Below are 11612 nucleotides of genomic sequence, written 5' to 3' on the forward strand. Positions count from 1 at the left end.
CGAAAATTATTTGCCCATATAAATATGGGTTTATTCTGGACTCTCGATTCTGTTCCACTGGTCTGTGTGTCTCTTTTGCTGCCAATACCATGTCGATTTGATTACTGTCGCTTTGTATTATAATTTGAAGTCAGGCAGACTTCAGGCCTCCAGCCTCATTCTTTTTTCTCAGGATGGCTTTGGCAATTCGGGGTCTTTTGCACTTCTATACAAATCTGATGCTTTTTTTGTTCTATTTCTTTAAAAAATGCCGATGGGATTTTGATGGGGATTGCATTTAATCTGTATAATGCTTTAGGTAATATGGTCATTTTAACTATGTTGATTCTTCTAATCCAAGAACACGTAATATCTTTTCATTTCTTTGTATCTTCTTCGATTACTTTTAATAGGTTCTTATACTTTTCATCATATAGGTTCTTCACGTTTTGTTATATTTACTCCTAGGTATTTTATTCTTTTTGCTACAATTGCAATACAAATTATTTTTCCACTTATTTGACAATTCATTATTAGAGTATAGGAATGTTTTTACCAAGTCCACCTTCCTCCTTATCTGGATCCCTGCTTTATAGTCTTAATAATGCTTTTTTTCTTATATTCAATCATAATCACTACACAGTCTTAGTCCCTGTCAGTGTGACAGTTTCGGTAGTGTTTGCTCAGATTCCCCTGGGGCTCCAAGGTGTTCGGTCTTGGAGGTATGGCAGGGAGGTGCCCTCTAGGTTGGAGGATGGCGGCTGTTGCTCAGCCTCTCCTTTTACAACCATGACTGGTAATAATTAACTGCTTCTCTGCTGTCCCCACTTCTCTGCTTTCTGCTCTGATGCCAGGGCACTGCAGGCAGCTGCATGGAGCTCACAGCTTTCCCAGGCAGGGCTGTTCAGGGAACCCTTCACCTCTTCTCCCCTCCTCCTGCAGGGAGCTCTGGCTGTGAGAGGCAGCTTGTTTCTCCTAGTCCACTGCCCAACTCCCAGGGTTCTGACCTGTGGTAGCTCTTATGTGCAGATCCCACACTCAGATGTGTTGGTGTGCAATTTGGGTGTTTTTTGTTGAGTTTTAGATGTCCAGCTTATTGTTATTTCAAGGGGAGAGATCTGGGGACATCTCTCCATCATATTTCTGATGTCACTTCTGTTTTTCAAAATTTTTAATATTTTTTCTCCCAATGATTTTATGTCATTTTCATAAAACAAAAGGTAAACATGTGAAGTTCTGGCATGATCAAGTTTAAGTAAGATTTCCAAGAAATGGAGCTCATTGTATGACCCTTCATTTGGAACACGGGACCCAACTTTGGTTTAATGACCAAAAGACATTTAATGAAGACTTTTCCCCTTTTCATTAGTAAATTGAGAATGAACATAAAACAGAAAAACAAGTAATTTATTTTATTAGGCATACATTTTCCTTTAACATTTTATTTGAACTTTTCTAACTGAAGGCTGGAAGGCCTTTAACTATCTAGCAGACAAAACATGAGTTAGTGGTTAATATATAAGCTACTTATTAAGTACCACAGGCACATTAATCATTTAATTGTAGCAAGGAACATTCAAGAACTTTGCACTTGCTACTACAGTCTATTTCAAAAATATCAGTTGGCTGGATATTTTATTTTTACAATTTCAGTCTAATGATTTTTACTAATATACCTTTTTTCTTGGAATCATTTTTCAGTGTGGAAAATGTAAAGCTTGAGTATGAATACAGCTTACCTTTTAACAAATTAATTCCATTTTGATAACTTGGACTGAGGAAAAAAGAACCAATCTGTGCCTAGAAACACTCTGCTAACATCTGTTTTCTGGGGGATGAACTACCCCTAGTCAAGAATTTTAGTAACTTTCACCATGTGTCTCAGCAAGGAAATCACAAAATTATAGACTGGGGATAAAATGTGGATGAGGTATAATAAAACAAGTCTTGTAATTCCAGTTAGAATCCAGGTGTGATACAGTGCCTTGAGCACTGGATTTGAAGACACATTTGTAATAAAATCCTAGCTCTACTTTATAGTAGCTGTACAAATTTTGGCAATTTACTTAGATAACCAGCCCATTTCCTATTCTCTAAAAACTGGGATAACAACAATCCACCTGCTCACAGGATTTTGTTGAGGATTAAATAAACCACAATATATCAAAGTACCCAGAACCATTCCTAACACGTAGCAGATGTTAAACAAGTGTGGTGAATCTAAATTTCTTTGATCTCCTTTTCTGTAAAATGGGTGGTGGGGTGAACTAGATATTCTCTAGGTCTCCTGAGACAAAAGATTCTAGGACTCATTACATCTTAATACAACATTTGGAATTCTTTTGGGGGAATGAACTGTACTACAGCAACTCACTTTAATTTGCACAACTAATACACAACAGGTCCTTGAATAATGTTTTGTTCAACATCGTTTCAGCATAATTTTGATGAGATGCCATAGAAATTTAACTCATTTTTATATCAACTAGCCTATGGTAAAATGGTTTTATTATATGTCATTTCACTTAAAGTGGCAGAACCTATTGATACCTTTAAATGAGCACCTACTGTAATATGAAAGATTTGTAGAAAGGAACTCTAAGGCCAGTATGGGCTAAGAGAAATATCCAAGTTAGAAGTCAGTATAGGAGCTAGGCCAGAAACCCATATCAATCACTGTAGATTGGATCCAGGGCTTTTCCCCACTACAGTCTACACAAGAGCCAATTTAAGACTTTATCTTGGAGCTGTTATCTATTAACCTCAGAAAATCGATAGAAAATTAGGCTGTTTGACTTTGGCATCCTATCAATTATTTTATTTTATTTTATTTATAGATAACTAGTACCCTTAGATTCTCTTCACATAGTCTGTCTAGAGGTTCAGTTCCCATAACTTTCTAAACTATAATGCAAAGTTACCTCTTATCAGAATGTATCTGTTCTATCTCCTGTGCCTGTTTCCTTTCTGTAGCAATGATTGGAAATAAATTAACCAGATAAAATAACCCAGCCCATAATGTTTACTTAAGATGATTCACCAGAAGACAGAAGATTTTAGACATTGAAGCATAGGAGTAAGGGTATAATTTTTCTCAGAAATACTTCTTAACAACTCTTTGAGTATTTGACCTTATATATTCTATCAAGTGATATAGTCACATACTTAGAAAAATATTAGATTCAGAAGAAAATTAGATTGATAAGTAACTAAAATTCAAAGTAAATGAAAAGGCACTATGATGTCTACTTTTCAAGATAGTATAGTCTGGCATGTGTTACTTTTCAATTATCAAATCACTTATCAAACTAGAAATGTGGTTTATACTAACAAGGTACAGGTTGTGGGGCTCTTGGTCTACGAACAAACTGAAAAAAAATTACATTTATAAGATAGTAAAAAAAGTAAAACTTGATGTCTATCAAAGAACAATATTTTAAAAGTCAAATCTGAAATGGCTGTTAAACAAAACTATGAGCAGTTATGTTGAGATCAGAATCGTTTATATTTCTAGATTTAAGTAAGCCGTTCTCACAATTTAAATATTTTTATTGAATTCAAAGGAACAAAAGCTACAATTTCCACCAATGGAAAAGAAAAAAATTATTTCATAGATATTTTAGTGTGTAATAATCTTTTCTATGGCTCCCCAAGATGTTCCAATATAAACAAATTTACCCTTTAAGTAGAAAGGACAAAGCATCAAGTATAAACAAAATGGAAGATTACCATATTTATTTATACCATACAGTCAAGTACCAAAAAAGTTAAATAGGTTTAACCTAAACTTAGCAAAAGAGTAATTTCTCATTTCATTAACCAGTGAAAATAATCATTTATACATGCTCTCATTTCCAGTAGGAAACACATATGAATGGGGAATATTTAGCAAAAAAAAAGTCTCCATAATTGCACTTTGAATGCCTTAGCAACAGAAAAATTTGTAAACAGATCTTCTCTTCAATAGAACTTAATGAAATACTAAAATTACTTTATGGAGCAATCATGCAGTAAGTAATAAAAAAAAATCACCTTACTTAACCTTAGATTAGTAGTATACTTGCTAAAATATAATTTGGTCACTTTCTGCATTTCAGGCTGTTATATCAGAAAATTACAGGCACGTGTTAATTAGTTCATTTTATTTGGGTAAAACAGAGAATACTTCTAGAGAGATGGAAAGTAGTACAGTTGGCCATCAAATGCTTTTCCCCAAGAATCCTGGCCTTGCAGAGTCTAGTCTTCTTTATGACCTTAGGACTTTTCTGTGCCCCCTCCCCCTATATTGTACGCCTAACTTCCACTGGACTGGAAGTTATTCGCATTGCTAGAAAAAACATTTTATTTGAACATTTATTTCTACTTCATTTCTTCCAGTTATTAAAGAGTTTTTGTTTAAGGTACAAGGGTGAACACATTTAACCATGGCTTACGGTAGTTGTAACTTGGGTTGGTTCAATTTTGTTGTTAATTTTTGTTGGTTGGTTTAAAAACGTAGGCCAAGATTCTCAAATAGCAAAGCAATCAACATTCCTATGGAAAATGTAAATGATATTAAGTCCGTATAAGTTAAATTTTTAAAATACAGTGTAACAAGGGTAGAGTAAAAATAGGAGAATTATTAAAAATGTGTTTGTTTCATTTGAAAGTATAAAAGGTTAAATTTCTCTTAATCTTAACAGTGATATATAGCAAAGAAAAAATTTTTAAATGAGTAAACCTTAATTTCTTTAATGTAGATTTCTTCTAGTTACACAGGAAAATTATTAATGAACAACTATTTTAAATATAAGGAATTTAAATAGTCATTAGATTACTAGGTAAAAATTCCAATAATAATCTAAATTTAAAAGCTGATGAACACAGATTAAAAGTTACCTGCATTTCTGCTTGAACAGCAAAAACAAAACATAAAACAAAAAACAGCATTGTCTACTATATGACACCAAATGAGGTGTTTCTGGCTATGTAAACATGTTAAGTAAACATGTTTTCCCCGCTTTAATTTTTAGGCTTCACATGTGAATGCAGACAGAGATTTAAAACTACTTTACATTAAAAAGAAACTGAAACCTTTATTCTATACTTTATTCTCTATAAAGTACTTTATTTCTGTAGTACTTCGGGCTAGATTTTGATGTAAATTTTGAGGAAGATGTTTCATATACAACGAGTTAAGACAGCGACAAAAAAAAATGTTCCTCACACTTTTCAACATAACATACAAAACTGTAAAACCTGTCAATATGGAAACTCTCTGGAATTTCTTAAAGTATCGGAAAGTACAACATAGCAAAAGAAAGCATATATAAATAATGTTTAAGGACTCTGTAATAGAATACATGGTGTTCTTAGTGTAACTGGAGTGCAACTATTTATGTACACACACAAAATATTTCAGAAGCGGGTGAAGTAAACGAAACCACCAGTTCTTTAAATTACACTTGATCACGTAGATGAGCAAGTCTCTGTGATAGTTCATCCTGGAGAAAGCAAATTTTAAAAGTCACAAGGCTGTGACAAATATAAATCACTAATATTTTAAATAAACTCTTGTCTCAAAAATTCACACAAAAATCAAAATTAAGAATTCAGTGTTTTAAACATTTCAGAATAAATGGAGAACTTAATAGAGCAGAAGCTATGAAGGGGAGCAAATTCAATCTCTAAATGAAATGTGCATGCAAACAGAAAATGTCCATCATTGAGTAGTTAAAGGCTAACCACATTTTGCTAATTTATGATGTCATATTATAGTAATAACTCTATAAAAGAAAAAATTATAAATATACTTATTTATATATACATATACATATATATTACCTGTTCCATGGAAGCAACACTTATGCCAACAGATCCTGTCTGACCCTGTGGTAGCTCCATATTGAGATCGAGGCTACAATTTAAAAATAATTAGCATAAATGTATATCAATATAGGCATTTTCTTCCTTATGTAATTATAAGCCTTATTGCAAATTGCAAATTATAAAATAGCCTTATTGCAAATTTGAATATTCCACCTAGCATTTTTTCTTAATTTAAATAATGAAACTGGTTAAATTTTATAAATGTAAATAGCGCTTAAACATCTTTTGAATGTCCACCTTAGGAAAAATGAATTTACTACTTTTAAAGCATTTATTTGAGCCCTAATGGTGACCCACGTATGTGATAAGGTTACGACAGAAAAACTAGTAAAAGACAGGAAAATGATCTGGTTGTCTGAACAAAAGACCAAAATAAAAGTCATCTGATGTTTTCAATTTACTGGAGGTTACTATATGACTCCTACTGTAAAGTAAAATTAATATGCCAAATAAAGATAACAGACTAGATGAATACAGCCTCAAGATCCATATCTAACATTCGAGCTAACTTCGAATTCAGTGTGTCTAGCTCCTGAGCTACCCTTAGTAAGAACAATTACTTATACCCACTCATACAACTGAGGTTTAGAAAAGTATACTTGCCCAAGATCACCCTAGTGATGGATAAGATTTAAACCCAAGTTTGTCTTGCCTCTAAATCCTCTGATTTTTATTTCCATTATAACTACTCCTCTAGAATATAAAGTGGCCTTTCTGCCTGTCTCTAGACCAGTGCATGCCAACTTCAGTTTGAAACACTACAGGGAATACAGTAACTTTAACAGTCAATAGGAGAGTCTACAGACAGATTGTTATTTTAAAAGTAAAGATATGCTATCCTAAAATTTTGAGGGAATTACAAACTCAAACAGAATTCAGATACTTAAACGTCTTTAAGAACAGGCATCGGTATTTCGACATCTGTGATTCTACCTGTTTCTACTGCTCCAGTCACCACCCTTTATTGACATAACTAACCTCTCTAGAGTTTGGCCCCCAACTCCTCCACGGCCCCAGGAACATTTGGCAGTGTCTGGATGCGTTTTTGACTGTCATGACTGGATAGGGGTGCTACTGGTATCTTGTGGGTAGAGGCCAGGGATGCTGCTAAACATCCAACAATGCATAAGACAGCCCCCAAAATTAGCTAGCCCAAAATGTCAGTAGTGTTGAGGCAGAGAAATCCTATGCTAAATCTTATTACAAAGTTGTCTACTGAACTTGATTTCCACCGAGGGTCAGCAAGGTTAAAACGTGGCAATGTTCATATTACAAGACCTCCTTTGCTATATTTTCAAGTCTAATCTTCTTATTTAGTCTTTCATAGTAACAGAAACAAGTCTTTGGCCTCATATTACCAAGATGGGGTCTTCTGACATGCAATGCCTTGGTCTCTTTCATAATACTTAATAAAAATCACCTTTCTTACTATCTTCTCTATTAGTATGTGGGCTATGTCAGGATACTAACAAAGCCAAACAGTACACAACCTAACCACCAGTCCTGTTCTCAAATATTTATTAAAAAATTTATTAATCTGGATTTTATTCACTAATGACACATTAGTGATCTAAACAGCTGATAAATTTAGCTGTTCATTCTAATCAGGACACTGAAATAATATTCATCAACTCTATTTTCCAGGTGTCTTCAAATCTCTTTCCACGAGAAAATAATAAAGTACATGAAAGCTATTTCAATCTATTACTCTACCTTTGATAAAAAAAAAGTATAAAATTTTAGTATCACCCAGTTTTAATGTTTATCTTTGAAAAAACCTGTATTTTTATTCTTTACCTACAATGGTCTCTTAAACTAAATAATATACTAGTGAATACTGATATAACATGACTTCCGTAGCACAAATATTATCATGGTCAAGTTATCCCCCTCAAATGTGAGGGCCTGAAATAAACAGCCCATTAATAGATACCCTGTTTCTAATAGTAGTACCTTGAAGGGTGCCATCTACTTACTTTTTTAAAAAATATATTACTAGCTGCAACGATGCAACGCTGCCTTCTTTTAAACCCCTTGGACATTTTGCATATATCACTCAGTTTGCAGGACTCGAATTGGGCTTAAGACTTAATGACCTGATCATGTAGAATTCTTTCGGATGATCCTTTTTATAAAAAAGAATCTGAACATTTGATATATATTGAACATGGAAGGTATTGAGAAATGTTTAAACACTCCTGCCTCTCTCACCTTCCTCCATTTCTTATCACACACTAAATGAATGTTATCTCCAGAGATTTTTAAGTAAATTCTAGAATGATCTGAACCAAGTCACATTTTTATAAGCATGGTAAAGAGCTGGATGACTATTTCAAAGTCCCTTCCAACGCTAAATTCCAGGGTGAAAAACCTAACTCTGACCACTGGTGGTAAAGACAAATATTTTTATCCACATTACATAATTTTAGGACCTCCAGATATTAAATCAAGATTATCTAAAACACCTGAGTAACTTCTTACCCAGCCTCATCGGCCATTTCTTGAAGCAGCATATCCACTTGGCTCTAGAATAAGAATATGAAAATTTGTATTTTAACGATAATTTCTTTTTGGGTGGTTTCTCTTTCTGATTTTGCTTTAAAAAAGGGAACAGAAAACTTAAAATATTTGACTTTGGGTGGCAAATACACAATGCAATATACAGATAAAGTATTATTGAATTGTACACTTGAAACCTATATAATTTTATTAACCAATGTTACCTCGATAAATTTAATTTAAAAAAGAAATATGATGTAAAAAAATATACTGTTTACCACTAGAGAGAGTTGAATTATTTCAGAAAAGATTTCTGAATAATGTTAAATGATAAAGCCTTTTTAAACTTTAAATTATGGAATTATGTGAAAAATATTAGCAGCGATATTCACATATAATTTGAACCTGGGTAATACAGCTCTCCAACCAATATATAAAGCTCTTTTCTAACCCACTTTACTTGTATTTAAAGTGTAATAAATTTAAATTTTAGATTAATAGTTGTTCTTTCTGCTAGTTGATACAAATTTGATATTAAGGATTACTCTAAAAATATCTAGAGGTAAATAAAATATAAGTATATTGAGATATTTACTACAGTACAGGAGTTCTCAGGAAATAGAGTCTGAATAACTTAAAAAACTCATTTTTAACTTAGTGGTTAAAAATAGTTTGGACATACAAGTGGGAGTTCTAAGATGTAGTCCCAGCTCTACCATGAACAAGGTTTATGGTTTTAAGTAACTCACTAACCTTGCTGTTGGGCTTTAGTTTCTCTTGTGCTCTTTAATTCATTTTAAAAACATTTCCAAAATGCAGAAAAAGTTCAGAAAATAATAGATTGCTTATGTGTATTTACATTTGTGTTGTGTTTATTTTATAGCTAAAATAGCATTATTTGTTTTTAAAACTTACTTAAATAGTATTATACTATGTATACTATTCTGCAACTTGCTTTTCTTATTCAACCTTGTAAGATGTAATGATATTGAGAGCTAGAGATTTAGTTCATTCACATTTGTTCCTGTATAATACTATAGAAATACACTCAATTTTATTTATCCATGAATTTCTAGACATTCAGACATTTTCCCTAACTTCTCCCAATTATAGACAATGGTTCAATGACTATTCTGTGTATAAGTATCTTTGTACACACATAGGGGTTTCTTTGTGTATAGATTTGGAAGCAGAAGCACTAGATTATAAGTTACATCCATTTTCACATACTCTGATTTATTCAACAAATATTGAGGACATACTTCATACTGGATATTGTTTTAAGTGCTAGGAATGCATCAATGAACAAAAATGATAAAAATCTCTGCCTTCATTAAGCTTACATTCTAGTGTGTGCATGTGAAAAGTAGGGAGGGCAAATCAAATTTTTAAAAAATTATATGGTATATTAGATGGTGATAAGTACTATGGAGAAAACTAAAGCAGGGATATAGGGAATATAGGGAATGATGGGTGTGTTATTGATGTACTTTTAAAGTTGGATGGTCAAGAAGACCTCATTGAGAAAATGACATCTGGACAAAGAACTGAAGGAGGTGCGGAGTAGGCAATGAGGATATCTGCTAGATGGAAAGAAGAAAATTCAAGCAAAGGAAACTGCAAGAGGAGCAGTTTTGAAGCAGAAATGTACTTGGTGTGTTTGAGAAAAAATGAGGCCAAGTGTCAGAATGGAGTGCTGAACGGTAATAGGAGGTAAGGACAGAGAAGCAGAGAGAGGAAGATTCCATAGGGCATTACAAGGCCTTTGGAAAGAATCTGGCTTTTATTTTGAGGAAGATGTGGAGCCACTGGAGGGTTCTGAGCAGAAGAGTGACATGATCTGACTTGTATAACAGGATCACTCTGGCTTCTATGTTAAGAACAGATTGTAGATATTACCAAATTGGTTTTCCAAGTATATATGCCAATTTAAATTTTAACTACTCATTAGCAGGGTATAAGAATGTGGGCTACTAAGTGTGTTCAACCAGACCTCTCTCCAGATGTTTTAAGTTTCAATAGTTTTTATGAAGAATGTTTTGTATATATTTGAATGCCTCCAGCACATAGCACAATATCTGAAAAAGGAGAAGGCATATACCAAATGTCGAGTGAATGACTCTCAAGATTTTTCAGAGATAAAAGGCATTTAGACATCGGATTCAACTCCTACATTTTGCAGCTAAGGACAATGAGGCCCAGGGCAGTAAATATCTTAAGGTCCCAAAGATAATTAGTGGTAGAGTAGGGATTAGAAATCCAAGTGTCCTAACTTTAGTCATTTTTCCAATTCACTCGTGTTTCCTGAACTTGACTGATAAAATCGCCTGAGGAATCACTTAAAGTGCGTGAATAAGAATCAGAAACTCTAGAATACTGCTTCTCAAACTCAATGCATAAAAATCACCTGGGAATCTTATTAAAATAAGTCTGATTCTGTTTGTCTGTGGATGGGGTCTAAATTTCTGCATTCCTAATGAACTTCCAGATGATACAGATGTACTTAATTCTTAAGCCACATTTTGGGGATCAAGGCTCTGGAGAAGGTAGAAAGGTAATTGCTAAATATATGCTCACTATAAGACATAAATGTAAATTCTTTCTTATTAACTATAAAACGTGAATATAAGCTTGTTCTCTTATTTATCTATTTGTGAAAAGAGTTATCTGCAGTAAAATACTGATGGATGGTTGTTGATTTCTTCCCAACACATTTTGTAAATGATATTTTTTCCATATTAGCATCCAAAGTAGTGGTAACAAGGTCTTTGCTCATTTGATTAACCATGTGATAGGTACTGGGATCAAAGAGAAGAGTGATAAAGAAATTTTCTATCTGAAGATTTAAATTTCACAAAACTGTTTTTGGCTCATGTCAAATGCAAACTAGTTTCATATTTTAATTTTCTCTGTAGCACATCTATAAGTTGTAGATTTAGTAAAACATCCTAGTTTTCTGAAAAATAATTGACCTTGTGATTTACTATTTGCTCACCCATAACTTGTGCATAAATAACACCTAAGGAGTAGGGAGGAAGCAGAAAAATATTTGCAATAAGATGAATTAGCTGAGGCTCAAGATAATACCAAATACCCACTGGCCTCACTGAGCCTCTAGTGCAATGCCTTCATCAATAAGGACCGTCAACAGCAAGGTAGAATCAAGTTCCAAACACTCTTAAGACATGTGACCTAGTATAATTCTTAGCGCTTCAAAACAAGATAGGGAATGTCATCTCCAATACGTTCTCAGGAATCCAGGGGAA

The 11612-nt window shown here is 33.4% G+C and overlaps 1 protein-coding gene across 1 annotated transcript in view; it reads right to left on the reverse strand.

Annotated features, from left to right (window-relative positions):
- Positions 1-3510: 3510 nt before the first annotated feature.
- Positions 3511-11612, reverse strand: part of LOC102883404 (charged multivesicular body protein 1b-2) — a 35033-nt gene continuing 26931 nt past the window's right edge. The window contains exons 6-8 of the mRNA XM_006916155.3: positions 8329-8372; positions 5803-5875; positions 3511-5462 (exon numbers count right to left, since the gene is read on the reverse strand). Coding sequence (XP_006916217.1) covers positions 5418-5462; positions 5803-5875; positions 8329-8372 — 162 coding nt within the window. The 3' untranslated portion in view covers positions 3511-5417. The remainder of the gene's footprint in view (positions 5463-5802; positions 5876-8328; positions 8373-11612) is intronic.

The sequence above is a fragment of the Pteropus alecto genome, unplaced genomic scaffold (assembly GCF_000325575.1).
Source record: "Pteropus alecto unplaced genomic scaffold, ASM32557v1 scaffold126, whole genome shotgun sequence".
In the NCBI taxonomy this organism is placed as follows: Eukaryota; Metazoa; Chordata; class Mammalia; order Chiroptera; family Pteropodidae; genus Pteropus; species Pteropus alecto.